Raw genomic sequence first — 20,952 nt, forward strand, 5'->3', positions numbered from 1 at the left:
GTTCAATGCTCCATATTTACTCAAGGGTTTTATTATAGGGTTTATCTCTAAAGCTTATCAATACACAGTAGACCTTCGCTAAGTAAAACCACTTTTATATATATAGTATATATTTAAATATCCAGAATGTTTATTTTATTCGAAGCCTTTTAAAAAATTTAAAATAAATTTAGATTTTGTGCTATATTTTATTTAAGAAAATAAGGAAATAAATCGTCCAGTGCAATAAATTATTTTTATGTTTTAACAAAACCCCAAAATTTACTTGAATTACTTCAATAACTTAATTTTTCAATTTATGGTAGACTCGAAATTGAAACAATCCCAATAAGCGAGCTTTTACTTTATTGATTTATCTATTTCTCAATATTGTCCCCAATATGTTTGGCTTCATTTAGTTATCACGACAATAAATAAACTATTAACTAATTAGATTACAGCCGAAATAACATTGCCCAGCTAGATATCTGGTTTTCTTTTATAGAATAATATACTGAAAACTCAATTTATGTTTGTCAAAAATTTGGGCACTTGATTATGTTTTATTAAGTAAGTTTAGAAAATATGGATTACGAATTATGCTATTTTTAGACTCAATCTATCAATTTTGGAAGGCCAATGAAAGGAAATCAGAAAAACAGTGTCATGAAGAATAAAAAAAATATACATATGTAGTTCTATTCAAAAACAGAAACTGCGCGTTTTGTGTAATCTATGATATTGTCGGAGTATGAGGAAAACAGAGAGAAAGAGAGCAACATGGCTAAATGGGCCTTGAACTTGAGTCTCAATTGTCAAATAATGAAATAAAAAAGCACACACAACAGTCGAAAAAAAAAACAGAAGAGAAGAAAAAAAAAAGAACAAAACTTAATTAAAACAAAGCCAAAGCAATGGCTGACAAGGGCAATGTCGAGGGGTAAATTTTAGTGCAATTAATTAAAAAACTAGATATACCCGCACACACACAAAAACATACATACATACATCTGGCATATGTGTAAAAAATCAAATCAAAACATTGACTTTGTAGTCGTGACAAACGCAAGTAGTACACAACTAAATACCCTGTAAACGCTTCCATACATTCAATGCTTAACTTCAAGACTGCTGCAAAATAGTGACCATGATTGAAATGAATGTTTGTGACGTCACTAGGTTACAGCATGCAGGGTATAAGCAGAACTGTGCAGCTATTAGCGCGCAAAAAAAAAAAAACAAGAAAAGAAAAAAATTAAACGTGGTGGCGGCTGAGGCCGATGATGCTGTGATGCTGTGATTCTGATTTGAGTTTCTCCTTTTCACTTGTGCTGCTGTTGCTGTTCTTCGGTTTGAATTGAAAACATTTTATGCATTTGATTTAATCAAAAGAGAAATTGAATGCGAATGCGAATACGAATGCAGGCACTGTACAAAGACATCGACAACAACAACAACAACAGCAGCAGCAGCAGGCAGAGGCATTGAAATCAAATGCAAAATGGCATTCATTCATGCAATTTGCATTGTTTGCGGAACGACAACGAATAGAGAGTACGACATGTGCAATAGAAACAGTGTGCACCCCTCGTCCACTCAGACACCTCCTACCGTCCCGCTCACACTTGTGTATATATGCACATACATATGTGTGTACGTACATACCTGCAATCCACAATCCAGCATCCACCTCTCCTCCTTTCACAAACGGCACCTTGCAGCGTTGGCGGGAATTAAAAGCACATACGTACACACATACATACACAAAACACATACACTCCAATGATTCGACGAGAGTTAATTTTGATTTCATTTCGCTGTAGTTAACCCTTGTGTGGGTGTGTGTCTATGTGTGTGTGTGTGTGTGTGCCTGAAACAATGCGAGCAACAAGCTGAAACAACAACAGCGACTGGGCAATAAACGGCGTGGGTAATCGATAACCAGCAAGATCGATTAATGATAACCATAACCAGTGTATTTTTGCACAGTTGAATGCTTCCATTATCAGCACAATAATTATGATTATTATTGTTGAGATACACAAATAATTATTTATTAATTTTTGCTCATACTTAGTGACCAATTGTCTATTTAAGAACATAGAACTTTGTTTAGCAAACTTCCTATACTGTTTATCAATTAGCGGCAAATGATGCGACTTGCTTTTGTTGTAAAGTAATTAGAACTTCGTTGGCTAATCAACTTTGCCATAAGTTTTCGACGCACACATACACACACACATACTACATGCACTGCCTTGCTTGCTGTGTGTGAAAGGGATACAGGCACACGCATACACACACACACACACACACACGCATACACACACATGTATGCCGTTCGCTGAACTCAACGTCCGGATACTCGTATCCGCTCCCTCCCACTACTCCTATCATATGCCAACTTTTTGCTCTTGCTTTTGTTGTTCTTGTTGTTGCTGTTGTTTTTGTTCTTTTTGCTCCAGCTGGCTTTTTATTTTGTAATTTATTTGCCGTTTTGCTTGTAATTTGTTACAGTTTTTAATCTCGCATTGTTCTAAGCAGCAGCCGTTGACTGACAAACTGACGACTGACGACGGACGACAGACATTTTAGGACCTGGTCACTGGGCGCCACTGACGAGTGTACAGGGGGAGGGCGATGGTCGCAGGGGAAGGAGGCGCGCAGTGGCCGCAATGTAATCAACGTCATAATCAGTGGCGTCGACTGTGGGCCAACATTTGCATTGTCCCTACTAGTTATCTCCCTCACTCTCACTCTCTCGCTCTGTCGCTCGCACCTTGTCATGTCCAGAGAGAGAGAGAGAGAGGAGCAAGCAAACAAACAGTTGGAGAAATTCATTAAGCTCGCACATGTGTGCACTTAGAGATGTGTGGCTGCATGCGTGAAACGTGAAACGTGACTCACGACACCGCTTGCCGGCACTTTGAAGGCGTTTGTCGATAGTTGAGAATACATTAGTTTGCAGTCAATGGGAGGTTATGAGTTGTTCTAATCTTTCCCTAATTACCTAATGTGTATTTAAAAGCTTTCCAACTCCAAGGACTTTCCTCACCAGTTTATCCGTTGCCCCCAACGGCTTGCACATTTTTTAATTATTATAATTTTACATACTAAGTCACGCCCACACACTCTCGCCCTGCTTCGGAGCACTACAGCAAAAAAGAAAAAAAAAAAAAAAAAAAAGTGGTGCGGTGGCAACAACAATGGGCCAAGGCGGCGCTATCGCATAATTCATTTGAAAGCGCACAAAAGCGCACATGAAATTGAAATGAAATTGAAAAACATATAATAATGATAATAAAAAGAAAGAATAATGAAAAATCTACTACTGCGTGTGAATGTGTGTCTGTGTGTGTGTGTGTGTGTGTGTTCGTATGCATGCAGATGTGTAAATGCCGAATACAATAAAAATAATAATCAACAATGCCCCACACACACACACATACACATACACATGAGTTCACATTTCAGTTTTGTGCTTTTTAATTTACTTTCAACTTATTCTTGCCGAGTTTATATAATGGATGAGGGTGTAAAATATGTGGGTGTTTTACAAACAAATATCTAAGAGCGCATTGTACTTGATCGACTCTTAAATACCTAGTAAGCACTTCTATTAAAAGGCACTGATTGCCTAATTCAGCAAGCAGTCATATGTTAATTACTACCAGCATTCGCATATCTAACATACCCGACTCTCTTTCGTGTTTACAGGGTATATTTCCATGGAATTAAATGTTCGCTGATTAAAGCAAGTTTTTCTACTATATGTATGTAATATATTTGATATCAAATGGTCTTGGGATTCACATATTCATTCGATATTCAAAAACATTCTCATCGACCATAATTCAGGGGAAAAAGCTTTTCATTGCAGTGTTTGTTGTAGCAAAGTTGCCATTAGTTATTCTGTTACTTTTTGGCCCCATCAACCTGTTTTGCATACAAGTGCAGAAATTTCTCTTCGACTTTGCCCATCGACTATTTGGCATGCCAATCGAATCGGTTTCGTTGTCTTTGCAAATTGGAATATGTTTATTTTGTTTTATTTTTTAATCAGTCTTGCTGCGAATGCGTGCAACAAGTGGGGCATAACAGCTATGCTACAAAAGCAGAGAATGTTCCTATAAGCAAATGCGAACTTTAATTACCAATGCTTAGATAAATCAACTTGGAGTTCATTCATTAATTCCACATAAATATATGCGACGAGTTCATTTTGCAGGTTGCATAAATTAAGTGTTCCAAAAACGAATTCACGTAGCATATAAGCTGGTAAATAACTCTACTTAAAAAAAATCTGAAAATAAATCGTTAATCGTTCCCTGTGAGTTGCTTAATTTTCAAACGATTCTTCGATACAATCTAACTATCGACCTGCCGCCCCAATTTTCACTTATTCACTTTGTAGTGGGAATGCTTTTTAGTGGCTAGTTTTGAACTTTTCAAAAATCAAAGGGCATAACAACTTCGAAATGTTTGCTGTGAAAGGGTGACCCAGCAGTTTGTTATTGTTGTGACAATTTATTATCGGATCGCGCCCCATTTTGTACGGTACATGACAGCGGGACAGCTGCAGCGGCTGCGCGGCCGATGCTCATTGCGCGACTGCGCTTTTCCGCCCCTTCCCCCCCATTAAACACATAGCAACCTCATAACCTCCCCTCTCCAAGCATAATAACAACAACAACAACAAGAACTTTGTATATCATATGTTATTGCGCTCTTTGGCTCCGCTTCAACGCCGACGTTGACGCTGACAGCGAGCGAATGGGACAAAAATAAATTCAGTCGATAAGCTTAGTCTTTTTAGCATTTAATTTAGTTTCAGTTTGGATTTCGTGGTGCGCCCATCTGCAGGCAACGTTCTCGCTGACGGTGCAACAACAAAACTTTCGTACACTCATATTATTGTTTTGCTTTTGTCGTGTTCGATTCCGGTATTTTGCAATTATCGGCAATTAATAAACAACGTTAAGCAGCAGGCCAAACGGTTGGAATAACCGCTGCAGCATGCAGCTTAACCGTTATCTGGCGATTTGTCTTTGCGCAGCAGTCGCAGTCGCATTCGCTGTCGCCGACGATAGCAGCAGCAGCAGTGAGAGCAACAAAGATGGCAACAGGTGGGTACAGGATCAATAACAGGCGTTTAACAGTGACTGTTAAAGGAGATCACTTGAAAGCGAAACAGGCGCAATCGATAAGCTTGTTATCGAAATTTGAATTTAAATTTGCGCACACTTGATTTTAATTGATATCAATTTACAATTACTCACCCCTTTCCGTTCAGCAAATGGTATTGCGATGCAACCGATCTCTGTTTGCCCGAGGAGGAGGTGCTCACCAGTGCGGTGCGTGCTCAAAAGCAGTTTGAAAGTCAGCGCGATTGTCGCCTGTCGTGTGGCAAATACGGTTCCATTTGGCCCATGCCCACAGGCAATTGCAGCTTGTCGCACGATCGCGTGCACTTTGATCCGTGGAAGGTGCGCTTCAATGTGGTGGCACCCAGTCCGGTGACCACACAATTTCTGCGCGAAACCAATCGTCTGTTTGTGAGCAATCTCCTCAAGGAATGCACACGCAACTGCACTTTCAGCGGCAGCAAAGAGGTGCTCGTCAAGGCCACAGTGACTGACAGCAGTCTGCTCCTCGACTGGACCACCGACGAGAGCTACATGATGGTGGTGCGCACCACCGACACCGCCAGCTTTGTGGACATCAAAGCACCCACGGTGTATGGGGCTCGTCACGCCTTCGAAACGCTCAGCAATCTGGTCACCGGCAGCTTGGGTAATGGACTCTTGCTGGTGAGTGGAGCACGCATCACTGATGCTCCCGCCTATCCGCATCGCGGTCTCCTGCTGGACTCGGCTCGAAACTTTGTGCCGTTGCGCTATATACGCAGCACGCTCGATGCGATGGCGGCGTCCAAGTTGAATGTGCTGCACTGGCATGTGGTGGACACGCACAGTTTTCCACTGGAGATCACACGTGTGCCCGAAATGCAACGCTATGGCGCCTACTCGACGGCCCAAACATATTCCCGGGCGGATGCCGTCAATCTGGTGAAATACGCCCGATTGCGTGGCATACGGATTCTGGTCGAGATCGATGGACCCTCGCATGCGGGCAATGGCTGGCAATGGGGTCCAGCGGCGGGTCTGGGCAACATGTCCGTCTGCCTCAATCAGTCGCCGTGGCGCAACTTTTGCGTGCAGCCGCCTTGTGGCCAGTTGAATCCACTCAACGATCACATGTACGCCGTGCTTAAGGAGATACTCGAGGATGTCGCCGAATTGGGCGCGCCCGAGGAAACCATCCACATGGGCGGCGATGAGGTGTATTTGCAGTGCTGGAATCACACCGAGGAGATCACCAATGAGATGCGCACGCTGGGCTACGATCTCAGTGAGGCGAGCTTCTTGCGTTTGTGGTCGCGTTTCCATCAGCGCAACGTCGAGGCCTGGGATAACATCAATCGTCACATGTATCCAAAGATCAGTGATCCCAAGCCGGTGATCCTTTGGTCCAGTCGCCTCACCGATCCCCAGCACATTGAGCAACTGCTGCCCAAGGAGCGTTTCATCATCCAGACGTGGGTGGGGGCGCAGGATTCCTTGAATCGTGATCTCCTGCATCGCGGCTATCGACTGTTGATCTCCACAAAGGATGCGTGGTATTTGGATCATGGTTTCTGGGGCAACACCAAATACTACAACTGGCGCAAGGTATACGACAATCCATTGCCCTTGGCCAGCTTAAGTGGTCCTCAGGGGCGTCAAGTGCTCGGGGGCGAGGTGTGCATGTGGAGCGAATACGTGGATCAGAATTCGCTGGGTAAGTGCTCAACTATAATACCAATTGGAGTCCTCTTCTTATTTGCTGTCTTTTGCTCTCTTTGCAGAGCCTCGCATTTGGCCCAGAGCTGGCGCGGCTGCGGAGCGTCTGTGGTCCAATCCCAAGTCGGCGGCATATTTGGCCCAGCGTCGCTTCTATCGCTATCGCGAACGTTTAATTGCACGTGGCATTCATCCGGATGCGGTGATACCGCATTGGTGTGTGTTGCACGAGGGTCAATGTCTCTAAGGAACTTGTATTCTTATACTTTTTTTTTGTTTTGTAATAAATTTAAGCACCATTGAACTGAAACCGTTACTAAACTTTAATTTTGGCGCAAAGCGATGGTGATGGTGATGGAGCTTTAACGATTTCAAAAGTATCGATTGCTTCATCGATATTTTTGAAAATATACTGAAATAGTTCGTTGCGATTGGCAAAATGTTAAAAATATGTTAAACATTTTGCACACATTTCAACAATTTAACCCGACTTTTACAACGATTTGCACACGAAATAGAAGAAAGTTAATTTTTTGGTTATATATTGCTTAACTACCACAAGTAAACAATAACACATATTTAAACTGCTCTGTTATTTAACAGTCCTAGGCCAGCCCTGGTTACCCAGGGCAGTGCATGTGAAACTGTGCAGTTTTGAAACATAAATAAAACAAAGAAGCCGGGCGCGTCGCAAAAATACTTAGTAACACAACTGCAGGGTCATTAAAGTCAAACGCAAGCCATTAATTAAATATGCGTTTAGCCAGCTGCGCATTCTATTTACTGAGCTGTCTCACCTTTGGCCTTTGTCTGGTCAACAGCAGCAGCAGCGACAGCGAAGTAAATGGCGCTCCTTTGCCCGTTGTGCTGTGGCACGGCATGGGCGACACTTGTTGTTTTCCCTTCAGCCTGGGCTCCATCAAGAAGCTGATCGAAGAGCACACCAACGGCACCTATGTGCGTTCGCTGAAGATTGGCGGCAATCTGGTGCTCGACTATGAGAGCGGCTTCTTTATACATCCCAACAAGCAGGTGGACTATGTGTGCAAGCAGCTGGCGCAGGACGAAAAACTCACCGATGGCTACAATGCCATTGGCTTCTCCCAGGGCGGACAGTTTCTGTAAGTTGTCAACTGATGTGGTGTTCTGTCAATTAATTTATTTCCCTTTTAGACGCGCTTTGGCCCAACGTTGTCCTTCGCCGCCGATGCGCACGCTTATCAGCCTAGGTGGCCAGCATCAGGGCATCTTTGGACTGCCCAAGTGCCCCACGCTGAAGCAGAGTAGCTGCGAGTACATCACCAAGCTGCTCAACTATGCCGCCTACGAGGAGTAAGTTTAGTCACGCTGAAGAAAACACAGCCTTAGTGCCGGGTAATCAGAAAGTGGCAGGGTATTCGGATTTAATGGGTAGCGATAGGCAACCGCCGAGTTGGTAAAGTCAATTTCATCTGTTAGTCATAAGAACAGCTCAGTTCAAAGAGTGAGCAAGGAGTATGACATCACATACTGTTGCATTGCTAAGCTGAACAGCTCTGTTAATTAGCATTCGACATTCCTGTTAAGCGTGCAGAGCATGCGACTGTAAAGTTAAGCTTCTGTTAACAGCTCTGTTATTTAGCATTCGACATTCCTGTTAAGCGTGCAGAGCATGCGACTGTAAAGTTAAGCTTCTGTTAATAAGGATTTGGGAAAGGAGCATGGCATGCCATCTCAAACTTAACAGTTCTGTTAATTAGCATTCGACATTCCTGTTAAGCGAACACAGAATGCAACTGTAATAACGATTTGGGATAATCTGCAAATAATTCAACCTAACACTTCTCATTTCCCTTCAGTTGGGTGCAACAGCAGCTGGTGCAGGCGACGTATTGGCATGATCCGCTGCATGAGACCAGCTACAGGCTGAAGAGCACCTTCCTGGCGGACATCAACAACGAACTGTATGTGAACGAACGTTACTCCGAGAATCTCAACAAGCTGAAGAGGTAAAGCATCCATACTACTAACTGAGCAGTTAAGTAACAATTGTTTCGTTTTCTTTTTGCAGGCTTGTCTTGGTCAAATTCCTCAATGACACCATCGTGCAGCCAAAGGAGTCGCAATGGTTTCAGTTCTATGAGCCTGGCCAGGATCAACACATTCAGCCGCTGAATCAGAGCAAAGTGTACGAGAATGTAAGCACAACAGAGTTGTTAAATTTGTAGTCGCAATTAGTTTAGTTAAATCTCTCTCTTTGGTCGCAGCTTGGTTTGGCTTTGTTGGAGCAGCGAAAGCGACTGCACTTGCTCAGTGTGGAGGGCGATCATCTGGCCATATCGAAGGATTGGTTCGTCAAGCATCTGGTGCCAATGCTTTTGGATTGAGAAGCCACACAGCGAACAAAGAGCTTTACTAGCAATGTATAAATATAGCCGATTTACGCACGATATGTAATATACAGATATATATATATATATGTACTTATATATACAGTTATACATGTGTAATTTGTAATTTCCATAATTTTGTTTTTTTTTTTTTTGCATACAAAAATGTTTTTTTTTTTACCTAGTTTAAATGTTTTTTTTTTCATTATTTTTTACATATTTAATGTTTTTGTTTTAAATTTTAGTTGTGATTGTAGAGTATTAAATATTTAGTTGGGGGAGAAATATTTAACATGCAAGGCAACGGTGTGTTCCAAGTTCTAATATGATATCATATCAAATTCATATATAGTTATAGTATTATTATTATGTTTATAGATCTATATGTACATGAGGCAATTTTAACAAAAAAGCTTATCGACAACCATAGAATTATAGCATAATAGGAAAAATAATATATATATATATAGAATATATAATAAAAAAAAAATAAACAAAAAAGATTTGATGACCAGAAATCCCAGCACAGAGAATCCCTTGACGTCGTTGTTGTTGTTGTTGTTGTTGCAGCAGTGTTGTTGTTGTTGTTGTTGAGTGTTTTGGTGAGGATTAAGGATTAGATTGTTTTGTTTTCTTTTTCATCTTAGTTTTTGGTAGTAGAAATTAGCAAGCACATCATAATTTGGATTTGGTGTTTGTATTGCGGGCGAAAAAGATTTCGGGATCCTTGTGCGGCCTTTGGATCTCACGATAATTGTTGACTATCTTCTTGGACTCGTCCTTGGGACACGATTGCAGATTGCGAAACACGCTCACCTGAAATATAAAGTGCAATTAGTTTCCATTCATTGTACATTTCAAATATATTCAATATCTATCAGCAACAACACCAAACAATTCAATATGCAAAGATGTACTTTCAAATTTTTAGAATTTTTTGGAAATTAACCCGAATTTCTTAAGAGTAAAGATTTGTTCTGAAAAATTTGACCTTTCGCATGGATTGAGATTTATAGGACAAAAACACAGACCATATAAAATGGGTTTTGATAGTAAAAATAATCTACTTGATTCAAAGGAACAAAATTAACATAAGTGAGCAATGTTTAATGATAAAGGTATTTCAAATGTAGAATTATGAATTAAAGCAAGTATAAAAAGCAAAGAGAAAAGATTTTAAAAAAATGAGAAATATAAAGAAAATCTTGAGTTTAAAGAATCGAAGTTATTGAGTTACGTTAATGAATACATAGTAATAAAAGTATTAGTTAAAAAGAATGTGTCATAAAGTTAATGATTGAGTTCATTTAGTTAAGAAAAGACAAGAAATAAATCAATTACTCAAATAACAAGTGCACATTGATCAGCTTAACCTTAAACGTATCAAATGACATCGTTAAAGTACTTTTTTTGGATTGTATTCTTATAATATAAATAGATTTTGTCATTTGTTGCATTTAGAGCAAAAGAGTTCATGAAATTAAAAGGGTAAAACCTGTCAAGTATAAATAAAATGTTTGAATCAAAAGAATTTACAATTAAGTTAATGATGAACGTTAACGAATACATAATAATACAAAGAATGTTCGATAAAGTTATTGAGTTCATTTAGTTAACAAAAAGAATAGGTAAATCGATATAATAATTCAAATAACTTTAAACTTTTCAAATGATATCATAGAAGTACTTTGCTAGATTTGTTTTTTATAATATGATTACAATTTGTCACTTGTTGCGTTCAGAGCAAAAGTGTTTAATAAACCAAAGTGTTGGAGTACTTTCTTGATAAGTATTCTTTTACACATGTGATTCGAATTTATCACTTGTTGCATTCGTTTTGTTTTTACATTGAATTGAAGTGTTAGCTGCACGTTAGACGATGTGGCCAGCCAGGCTGAGCTGCTGGTTGAGCTGCTTACCTGACCGCGGGAAACGTAGATGGGCGTTCGATAGATGATCCACGTGACGCTCTCGAAGTACGGCGCCGTGGTCAGCGATCCCTTGTAGGTATAATAATGCTTGCTCAGCTCCTGCAGACCAATCCAAGATAGGCAATCTAAAAGATGAACAGATGGATGATTAACAATCGGAATTTATATTGTACATATTTCCAATAGAAACTTACCCGAGTCCAGGGAGGCGCTCGTGTGTATCTTTTGGACAATGCGAATGCCCTCGGTGATCTTCTTGAACTCGGGACAATCCTTGTCGCCGCAGGCTTGAATGAAGAATGCAACAACCGCAAGACCGTCGGGTTTGTTTTTGGCCTCGGCAAAGTCCTTATACTTGGCATTGTAGTGAACGGCATGCGCCTCCATCGAGTACTTCATGCCCTCGAGCGTGTGCTCGCAGCCGGACTCATCGCAGTCGGACCAATGGAAATGCAGCTGCTCGAACACATACATATTCGTATCGAGGGCGCCGCCAATGATGTACGGCTGCTGTTTGCGTTTGCTGAACGTGACCATCGCCGAGGTGCCAGTGTTTTGGACGCGGGCAACGCCAACGGGCTCCCAGTGGCCATGATATTCGAGTGGATCGACATCGTCGATATGCTCGATGGCACGATTGCTGATCTCGATTGGCGATTGCACTGGCATAGCTGTGACTTCTTAAGCTGCTCCTGCTGCTGCTGAACGTTCTTCTTCGTTTCACTTCCACAAGACTGTGAAGAAGAACAACAACTTCAACGACGTGACGATGCTCGACCTGATCTATGTGATGTGGGCGTTGTTGAGGTATTTCTTCTTCCTCAGCTTGTAGACACGCCCGCGATCGCCAGCACTGGCGTCCTCCAAATGCTCGGCTGTCTGCGGCGGCGCTTGCGGCGGCGACGTCGTGATGGCGACTGTTCTGATCGACGCCGGCGTGTGTAAGTTCCTAATGCGACGACGGCACTGACTTAAAGTCCGTCCGTCTGTCTGTCCGTCTGTCTGTCCTTGCTGCTCCTCTCCTCTAGCAACTCTTTAGCACTTGCGTTTCCGCTTTCGCTTCTGTTTCCGCTTCTGTTTCGCTGCCTGCAAATGGAAATAAAATCATTTAATTTGTTTTTCTCTTGTTTATCTTTTTGTGTTGTTGTCAAATGGAAATTGGAAATTGAAAACTGGCAGCCAGGCAAATAATATCATTAAAAGGCTTGCGTGACAGAATCGAAAGAGACTCGCTTTGAGTGCATCTCGTGCACTTTACTTGGCCATGTTTGATTGCCCATTTGACAAATTGAAAGAAAAGGTGTGCGTGAAAAGTGTAAAGCAAGAGGTCAATGTCAATAGACGCTTCCTTCCTTCCTTCTGCTGTTGCCTTCAACTACTTTGCTCGCTTTAAATATTCAGTTTGAGCCTGAATATTTCAGTTGTCGTGTTTGCACTTTTCTCACTCTCCCTCTCTCTGACAATTGCATTTAATATCGATTCGTTATCTAATTGCCAGTTCTTAAATATTTGATAAACAACTATTGAGGACGTCAGACACACGAACAGCAACAACAATTGCGTGTGTCCCAACTGAGTCGTTTACAATTAAAATAAGTGCTTAAGCCATGGCAAATAACTCTTCATTCTTTTACGTTTGTTTTTGTTATCAATTAACAATCGCTCCACAAATTGATTCATTTCAAATGGCTTCATCAAAGGTGGACAACTTGTTTCCAATTAAATTGTCATTAATTCACTTGTTCAACTTGATTGATTGCTGCACATAAACATAATTCCGAAAATCCACATTTTATGATGAAAATATATACTATATATATGATACTGTCGAAATGTTATTAAACTATTTTTAATATATCATATAAATGGCATTTCAATCATCATATTGTATTCTATGTTCTATATTGCTTATTCAATCTTATCTTTATAGTTATTTAAACTTATTATAACTTATGATATGATACCGATTTCGAAATGTCTTTAAACTATTTTTAATATTTTGCTTTGTCTAACAATCTGGTATATTTTGCACTTTATGGTATATTTTGACTATATCAATATACCAAATTTAGGCACATATTTTATATAAATGGCATTTTAATCATCATATTGTATTCTATGTTCTATATTCCTATATTCCTTATTCAATCTTATCTTTATAGTTATTTAAACTTATTATGACATATGATATGATACCGATATCAAAATGTCTTTAAAAGTATTTGTAATATTTTGCTTTGGCTGGTATATCTGGTATATTTTACACTTTATGGTATATTTTGACTATATCAATATACCAAATTCAGTTTAGGTATATTAATTTGGTATATTTTAAGAATATAATTGCCATTTTAATCATCATATTGTATTCTATGTTCTATATTCCTTATTCAATCTTATCTTTATAGTTATTTAAACTATATTTTATGAAAGTATAGATTCTATATTATGATACCGATATCGAAATGTCTTTAAACTATTTTTAATATTTTGCTTTGGCTGACAATTTGGTATATTTTGAACTTTATGGTATATTTTGACTATATCAATATACCAAATTTAGTCGTTGGTATATTTTTAGTAGTTTTAGGTATATTTTAAGAATATGAATTGCATTTCAATCATCATATTCTATACTATACTAAAACTATTTCGATCTCTAATCTATTATCATAGTATTATATAGATAGTTCTTCAATAAATCTGTCAGAGAATACTTTTAATAATTTAAATGAATCGAGTTATGGTAAGAACAAGTTTATACTATAGTTGAGTCAATTCCTTAAATTTTGAATTTAAGCTGAATACTAAAGATCTTAAGTCACAAATTTTAATGTTGAAATAAAAACTGAAATGGTGATGAATTGCAACAACAGTTATATAGAAGTATATATATAATGGATATAAATGTGAATAAAATGAGCTTTGCATTACTTTCCAACATTTATGTAGATTTATGGCTAATGTTTCAGCTCAGCAATACTTTGTCTAAGTCTTCTCTTGATAAGCCAGAGAAAAGCGAGATAAGCAGATGTTGCTATTATTAGCATTTACCTTTTTATGATAGTTCAACAATTGTGTAAACGAACATTAAATGAATTGTATAAATATTTGAACATTCAGTGAGTGATTTGGATTGCATTTCTATTTGAATCCTTGAACAAATATCGATTATAATAGATATTTATCACGGCATTCGCGGAACTCGGGAACTCGAGTTTTCCCGTAATGTGAAATGAGCAATTATTAACAAATAGTAAAAAGAAAAAAACGAAAATAAACAGCTCACAAGTGCTTGCTAATTAACGAAAGTTAATGCCACAGAGCTGGTCATAAAGCAATTCTTTATAGCAGGCGAGATTATACTAATGCTAGCTATATTATTCTAGAACCAACTCGACACATTTTTATGGTGGGTAAATATGATTTTAATTGACAGTTATACAATCCAGTAAATTCACGCGACATCAGCTGCAATCGCAATCGCTCTTCAATCGCCCACTCAGACGCAATTTGGGTTCAAGTTATCGCCTAATGACTGCAGGTTAAAGCTAGTTCCAACTACATACTATATATAGAGCTCCATCTGAAGTATTTAGTATTTTGTTGCCAGCTATAATTTACGACAGATACTGATATCGAAGCAGCTCTGGCGCATATTTTCTTATTTTCTATTTCTATTGCCATGATGATGATGATGACGATGATAAGCCAAGGCAAAAGCCAAAAGGCGGTCAACGTCTGAAGTTTTGTTTTGTGTCGAGTCACAGCGAGTCAATCAAATATGCAGACTATATCGATATATAGGTATTTATATAGATACTATATATATACATTTTAATCTGGGATATGTGGGCGTGTCTCTCTCTCTCTCTCTGTCTCTCTGGATGTCCTCAGATATCCGATATCTTATCTCGACATCCATTGCACCGACTTCACCGACAATGTACTCCGTTATTCCGTTATCATTATGCCACATGCGTCACGTGGCACATTATAGCGGCTGATGCACATGTCACCAAATTGGCGATATCATTCAGTTAGTTTGTTTGTAGTAATCTATCTATTAAGCTGACATATCGCAAATTCATTTCGTATCGCTTTGAACTCTTTTTTGCAACTAATTGGCGAACTCTTTCTGTTTTTTCCAGACATTACCTAATCTACATTTCTTTTGGCTTCGGAAATTGCCTTCGTCTATTTTTAAAGACAGCGCCAGGCTTTATCTAGCTTATGCTTCGAATTGATAAGTTCAATTGTACCGATTGTTCATCCAGATTAAGTCCAAAGAGTTTCTTTTTCGTTTTGTGCTTCAAATGTCTCCAAAAATAAGTTCCATATCTTTTTGTTCCTTTTCTGTTAATAAATCATTTTCAACGCATTTCGATTGTCGAAATATAACTATATAATATATATAAATATATAATTGATAAGTTCAATTGTACCGATTGTTCATCCAGATTAAGTCCAAAAAGTTTCTTTTTCTGTTTCAAATGTCTCCAAAAATAAGTTCCATATCTTTTTGTTCCTTTTCTGTTAATAAATCATTTTCAACGCATTTCGATTGTCAAAATATAACTTCCACTTAATCCTTTCGATTATCCTTTCTTTTTGTATCAGTCAGCCATAAAATCACATGACAAACATCATCTATGGAATCTTTTTGCACACACATCAAGAAATCATCACAAATAAACCGGTTTCGAGATTGTAACATTTTTCTTGGGAGTTGTTTGTTTATTTGCTTTCATTCTTTTCGCTGGGATTTCTTTTGTTTGTTTTGTTTTCATCCTCATTCTGATTCTGTGAAATCATTTTGCAGCCAATCTTCGACTTCTTTCTAACTATCGTCACAGCTAGTTTGAGTTTGAGTCAGTTATTTTGCATTCTTTTTTGCGTCTAGACGTTTCGTAATTAATGAAACAAGTATCTCAGTTATTTTCCTCTCTCTCTTTCTGGTATATGCTTTATAAGAAATTGAGAAATAGAACATTCTTCATTGCGTTCCTTGGATTCATCCTAAAAGAGCGACACGTTTAAGAAGCTGACAGCTCATTATTTATTATCAAAATACAACTCACCTTGTTTTCGTGGCAACTTTCTTATCTTTCTGTTTTTCTTTTATCATTCTTAATGTAGTTACACAGTTCTAGGCTTGATAAACAAGCTGCATATATGCACTATATGTTCATTATCGTGAGTTGGTTATGCAAAACGGGAAGCAGAAGCAAAACAGCTGAATTGCCATAACAATCGGGGAGAGTCGAGTCGAGATAAAGGCAGCACGTTTTGTCAGAGATCTGTATAGCGAGATATTCGGATATGGCTATGGAATATTAGAAGTGGGCGGAATTGAAGTGTTGCCCACTTGATGTTGCGTTTTATATATTTAATTTATGATTTCTGATTTATTTTTTGGCAACGTCAGAGCAATGAGGTCAGCTGATGGTAGTTGAGCAGTTGGGCAGTTGGCTTTCAGCCTGATTGATGGATCAGCCAATGAGAGTGAGAGCATTGGATTGATAACAACGGAGTTATCACTGCTCAACTGAGCGGACAGACAGGCGGACAGCGTTCGCTAAGTGTGACCGTGTAATTACTTAAATGCTATGATAAACCTTATCGCCCGTATCAATGTTGGAATAGCCATGTAAACGAAAATAAAAACGATAAATACGCGAGAGCGAGACAACAACACAACGGTAAAGTAATGCCAAATGAGCAAGTGCGTACATGTGTATGTGTGTGTGTGTGTGTGTGTGTGTAATATCGGAAACTGTCTGACAGGGCCAAGAATAGAACTTGTAACCTGGAAGTGGCAGTGGCATGCAAATTTGCTAGGTCGACTACGAAATGACCTCATCCATTAAGCATGCGTTAGATGTGTGGAGGAAGCAACAGGAGCAACAATAATAACAACAACATCAACAACGAAAAACAACGACATCAATCGACCAAATAACTCGAGTTCAAAGCTGCGTTTTCGGCACACAACACACCACCCTACGTTAGATGGCGCCACCCACAGTCGCGATTGCTAGGCTTACTTGTATTTGTTTTGTTTTCCTTTTTTTTGGGAGGCCACTCGCCGCTAGAAGACACTTGCCAAGTGCCAAGTGCAATTGAATGCAAATGTCAACTTTTTTTTCTAATTATCAATTGTCGCGCTTGCTCTGGGTCCTTATATAAATAGGGTATAACAAAACTTTATGTTTGACAGCTGTTTTTTTTTTGTATATATTTTTTTGTTGCTGTTATTATTATTATTATTATTATTGCTACCGACAGAGTAGTAGTTGTTTTTGCTTTTCGCTTCGGCTCGCTCTGTTGAGCAAATCAATAATTTAGCGGCAAGTGCAGGGTCACCCCTCCCTACCGCGTTCCCACTCCACGTTACTTACACACTGAGCTGACCTTCGCACACAAAGTGTAGAGTGTGTGAGAGAGGTGGGGGGATGGGTAAGCCGGCAGTATGGAGCTGGGAAATGTGATTAGCAAAAAGGAGGGAGTGAGGGAGGGGGAAAGGGGGGGGCAAATTCTAGCGCCCTCTATAGTCGCATTTCACTTTACACCTTGGCAATTTTGAAGCGCAATTAAATTGCTTGCACTGTCACTGTTATTGTTGTTGTTGTTACTCTTGCTGTTGTTTCTGCCGGCTGCTGTTGTTGTTCTCTTTTTGCAGACATTTTTAATAACTGAGATGTCTGCTACTCACACACACGCATACTATTGCTATTTACACACGTACATGTCACGCATTTAATATATATGTGTGTGCGTGTGTGTCTGCATGTACATATGTTATTTGCAGTTATCTGCTTGACACACAAACATACATATATACATTGCTATAGATATACATATGTATATATTTATTTATATGTAATTGTATATTTGTATACATCATGTGTCATCTTTATTGTTGCTATTTACCTGTTGATTTTGATTTGCCTTTTGCTTTTGCCTTTGCTTTTGTACTTAATTGTCGCGACCTGCGCTCGATGTTCCAATGTTTCAACAAAACTTTAAACGGCCACAAAATAATGTATTCAAATGCAAAAAAAAAGATGTTCAGCACACACGCGCACCTAATTTGATTTATTTCAGTGGTGTTTTTTCGGTTATTTTCCCTTTTTATTTGTTGGTGTATATCATTTGTATCATGCGGAACCGTAACAACTATTACCGCACTGCTAACAAATGCGTACGCAGTGTAAAAAACCGATTTTAAAAAAATATTCGATCAGCGAGGACAAGGGACAGCGCAGTGTTGACAAAAACTGAGAGCAACAAAATTGATATGTTAACTAACAGTAGCTTTCCTCTGCACGACAATTCGCACAAAAAACTGTTAACGCTACTCTGTTAGCGGTAATTATGTTAAATCACCAAGCAATGGAATTTTTTAGGAAACAGGGTTGATGTCGATACATTTTTAAGTAAAATCGATAATCGATTTCCATATTTTATTTGCTGCGACAATATATATATTGTAATATTTCGTTTAGCTCCTTTTCACCTATAGATTGTGTTTAATAAAAATATTTTAAGCATTTCTAAGCTTTTCATTTCTTTTTTAAATAATACTTTAAAGGCGTGTTTAAAAACTTGCGGCATTTTGAACACTTTTTTTTCTTGCAAAATTACATAGCACTTATTAAGTGTTGCTAATCATAATGATCAAATATAATATTTTTGAAGTAAAGTTAATATTAGCGAATCGAGTCAAGCTGAGTTTACTGTCATTTTAAGAAATAAAATAAGCATGTTCATGTTCATGTTCTCGATAATAAATTTAATGTTTAAATAAATGGATAAGAAACTCTATCGAAACATCGATTGAGTTATCGATGTTTGGTCATCTCTAGAGGAAAAACATAGCCAAGAGAAACGCAAGTAAGGTACAAAACAAGTCAATAAAAGTCTGGAATTTAAGCAAGCCATTCGAAGCATTATTGTTGTCTTGCAAAAAGTTTTTTGGTTTATTGTGTCAGGTGCGTGTTGTGTTTTAGTTCCTCACATTGCTTACTATTCTATATACTTTTCATTTCGCTGTTTTTGTTCAATAATCCTTGCAAAAAATTCGGGAAAATAAAACCTATCGATTACATGCTGGTTAACAAAAAAAAGACAGATTTATCGTACAAAGCAACGTAATTTCGCTACTGCATTCATTTCGCATTCAATAAAAGAGGTAAATTTTTTTTTTTTTTTTATTACATAGTTTCGCCGCGTGATTCATCAAAGCCGAAAAAGAAAACTTTGAAGCCTTCTAATAATTTTCAATTGTGGTAAGTGCATCATCATCATTAATAGGAAATGTGCGGTTAGTCAGAAAGATGGTGGGGTGAGTACAAGCATGAGACGCCATCTCCAAGTTGGAAAGCATGAGTGTGTGTGTGCAAATGTCTGTGTACTGGAATATGCAACAACAATATGCATACGCCTGACTGTGCACATGGCGGTCCTTTGTTTTTGTTGTGTGTTGTGGTTTCCCAAAATAGTTATTTGATATGTAAAATTTTTGTGACTCACTGCAGATCAATATGCCGACCATCAAGTTGCAATCCTCCGATGAGGAGATTTTTGATACTGATATACAAATCGCCAAATGCTCTGGCACCATTCGGACCATGCTCGAGGATTGCGGCATGGAGGAGGATGAGAATGCCATTGTTCCGCTGCCCAATGTGAACTCAACCATATTGCGCAAGGTTCTAACCTGGGCGAATTATCACAAGGATGATCCACAGCCCACCGAGGACGATGAGAGCAAGGAGAAGCGAACCGATGACATCACATCGTGGGATGCAGATTTCCTTAAAGTGGATCAGGGCACCCTATTTGAATTGATCTTGGCTGCCAACTATTTGGACATCAAGGGATTGCTGGAGCTAACGTGCAAGACTGTGGCCAACATGATCAAGGGCAAGACTCCGGAGGATATACGCAAGACATTTAACATCAAGAAGGATTTCACGCCCGCAGAGGAGGAGCAGGTGCGCAAGGAGAACGAATGGTGTGAGGAGAAGTAGAGTGCTGAAGCTGAAGAGTGGATGATGGATGCATTCTTCGGCTGTCAGTTGGCTATAGTCGGAACAGAGAAGCAGGAGGATAACAATGCGCGCTAAATTTAAAAACAGCTTCGTTATTTAACAAAGAATATAAAGAAAAACATAACAAAATACCTAAATAAAAAAAAACACAAAAAACAAAAACAATTGATTGAAAAATTCGTTTTCGCGAGTAAAATGAATTTTGCTTAAATATCAATTACAAAAATATTAAAGTAAGAAACACAATCTCCAAAAACTAAACGACGTTTCTTTGATTTTTTTCATCCTCACTTCACATTATTTATTGAGATTATTGACTTGCGATTAGCGATTTGATAAATGTGCCTGCATTAGTCACGATCGTGATCATCAAACACTTCAATTGGAATTTATCGATAGAAAAGTTACCTTCAAATGGCCAATTGTCGATTTCTTTTCCTCTCTTAGATATGGGAACAACTTAAGCGGTTTTTAATTAATTAATAGAAATTGCATTTCAGTTAAAGAAACAAAATGTAAGAATTTGTTCGACGACAAAAACAATATCAATAAATAAGTTCGTAAAATTCCAACAAAATCTATATATATAGTACATTTGCAAAGAGTTATTCACAATTTCAAGTTTTCGATTTTTTTTTTTTTTTTGATTACAACATTTTTATTATTATTTCTCTGGTTTTTATTTTTTGTTGTTGAGTGCATTGTTGCCATACTTCTCTCAATCTTACTCTCTCGCTCTCATGCATTAGCGCTATCCTTCTCTATTTCGACTTTT

General features: G+C 38.6%; 4 protein-coding genes across 7 annotated transcripts; 3 read left to right on the forward strand and 1 right to left on the reverse strand.

The window, feature by feature from the left end:
* The first annotated feature begins 4,802 nt into the window (after positions 1 to 4,802).
* Positions 4,803 to 7,131, forward strand: LOC117568988 (chitooligosaccharidolytic beta-N-acetylglucosaminidase). The gene is made up of 3 exons (XM_034249963.2): positions 4,803 to 5,105; positions 5,273 to 6,819; positions 6,887 to 7,131. Exons 1-3 carry the CDS (start codon positions 4,996 to 4,998, stop codon positions 7,066 to 7,068), a joined length of 1,839 nt encoding a protein of 612 aa, XP_034105854.2. The 5' UTR covers positions 4,803 to 4,995; the 3' UTR covers positions 7,069 to 7,131.
* Positions 7,132 to 7,466: 335 nt separating this feature from the next.
* On the forward strand, positions 7,467 to 9,325 carry LOC117569026 (palmitoyl-protein thioesterase 1). Its single transcript, XM_034250020.2, has 5 exons — positions 7,467 to 7,942; positions 7,995 to 8,153; positions 8,660 to 8,809; positions 8,872 to 8,998; positions 9,068 to 9,325. Exons 1-5 carry the CDS (start codon positions 7,575 to 7,577, stop codon positions 9,185 to 9,187), a joined length of 924 nt encoding a protein of 307 aa, XP_034105911.1. The 5' UTR covers positions 7,467 to 7,574; the 3' UTR covers positions 9,188 to 9,325.
* Positions 9,326 to 9,739: 414 nt separating this feature from the next.
* Positions 9,740 to 18,419, reverse strand: LOC117569032 (carbonic anhydrase 2). Its single transcript, XM_034250033.2, has 4 exons — positions 18,055 to 18,419; positions 11,316 to 12,207; positions 11,110 to 11,246; positions 9,740 to 10,006 (listed from the first exon to the last, which is right to left on the reverse strand). Exons 2-4 carry the CDS (start codon positions 11,788 to 11,790, stop codon positions 9,866 to 9,868), a joined length of 753 nt encoding a protein of 250 aa, XP_034105924.1. The 5' UTR covers positions 11,791 to 12,207; positions 18,055 to 18,419; the 3' UTR covers positions 9,740 to 9,865.
* A 557-nt stretch (positions 18,420 to 18,976) lies between these two features.
* LOC117569042 (S-phase kinase-associated protein 1-like) lies at positions 18,977 to 20,438 on the forward strand. Of its 4 annotated transcripts, none has more exons than XM_034250044.1 (3): positions 18,977 to 19,115; positions 19,346 to 19,412; positions 19,662 to 20,438. In XM_034250044.1, the coding sequence occupies exon 3, from the start codon at positions 19,668 to 19,670 to the stop codon at positions 20,154 to 20,156; it is 489 nt and encodes a 162-aa protein (XP_034105935.1). In that variant the 5' UTR covers positions 18,977 to 19,115; positions 19,346 to 19,412; positions 19,662 to 19,667; the 3' UTR covers positions 20,157 to 20,438. The 4 variants fall into 4 exon arrangements, with proteins under 4 accessions (XP_034105935.1, XP_034105942.1, XP_034105951.1 ...); XM_034250051.2 differs by having other exon boundaries at positions 19,000 to 19,022; XM_034250060.2 differs by lacking the exon at positions 18,977 to 19,115 and adding an exon at positions 19,162 to 19,274.
* The last annotated feature ends 514 nt before the right edge of the window (positions 20,439 to 20,952 follow it).

This window comes from Drosophila albomicans, chromosome X (genome assembly GCF_009650485.2).
Source record: "Drosophila albomicans strain 15112-1751.03 chromosome X, ASM965048v2, whole genome shotgun sequence".
Lineage (NCBI taxonomy): Eukaryota > Metazoa > Arthropoda > Insecta > Diptera > Drosophilidae > Drosophila > Drosophila albomicans.

Excerpts from the sequence above, each read along its gene's own strand:
- LOC117568988 (XM_034249963.2), top strand. The coding sequence starts at position 4,996 with ATGCAGCTTAACCGTTATCTGGCGATTTGTCTTTGCGCAGCAGTCGCA. Across the intron at positions 5,106-5,272 it reads AGCAACAAAGATGGCAACAG|CAAATGGTATTGCGATGCAA; the intron begins GTGGGTACAGGA and ends CTTTCCGTTCAG. Across the intron at positions 6,820-6,886 it reads CGTGGATCAGAATTCGCTGG|AGCCTCGCATTTGGCCCAGA; the intron begins GTAAGTGCTCAA and ends CTCTCTTTGCAG.
- LOC117569026 (XM_034250020.2), top strand. The coding sequence starts at position 7,575 with ATGCGTTTAGCCAGCTGCGCATTCTATTTACTGAGCTGTCTCACCTTT. Across the intron at positions 7,943-7,994 it reads TCCCAGGGCGGACAGTTTCT|ACGCGCTTTGGCCCAACGTT; the intron begins GTAAGTTGTCAA and ends TTTCCCTTTTAG. Across the intron at positions 8,810-8,871 it reads AATCTCAACAAGCTGAAGAG|GCTTGTCTTGGTCAAATTCC; the intron begins GTAAAGCATCCA and ends TTCTTTTTGCAG.
- LOC117569042 (XM_034250044.1), top strand. The coding sequence starts at position 19,668 with ATGCCGACCATCAAGTTGCAATCCTCCGATGAGGAGATTTTTGATACT.
- LOC117569032 (XM_034250033.2), bottom strand. The coding sequence starts at position 11,790 with ATGCCAGTGCAATCGCCAATCGAGATCAGCAATCGTGCCATCGAGCAT. Across the intron at positions 11,247-11,315 it reads GAGCGCCTCCCTGGACTCGG|ATTGCCTATCTTGGATTGGT; the intron begins GTAAGTTTCTAT and ends TTCATCTTTTAG. Across the intron at positions 10,007-11,109 it reads TCTACGTTTCCCGCGGTCAG|GTGAGCGTGTTTCGCAATCT; the intron begins GTAAGCAGCTCA and ends TTTATATTTCAG.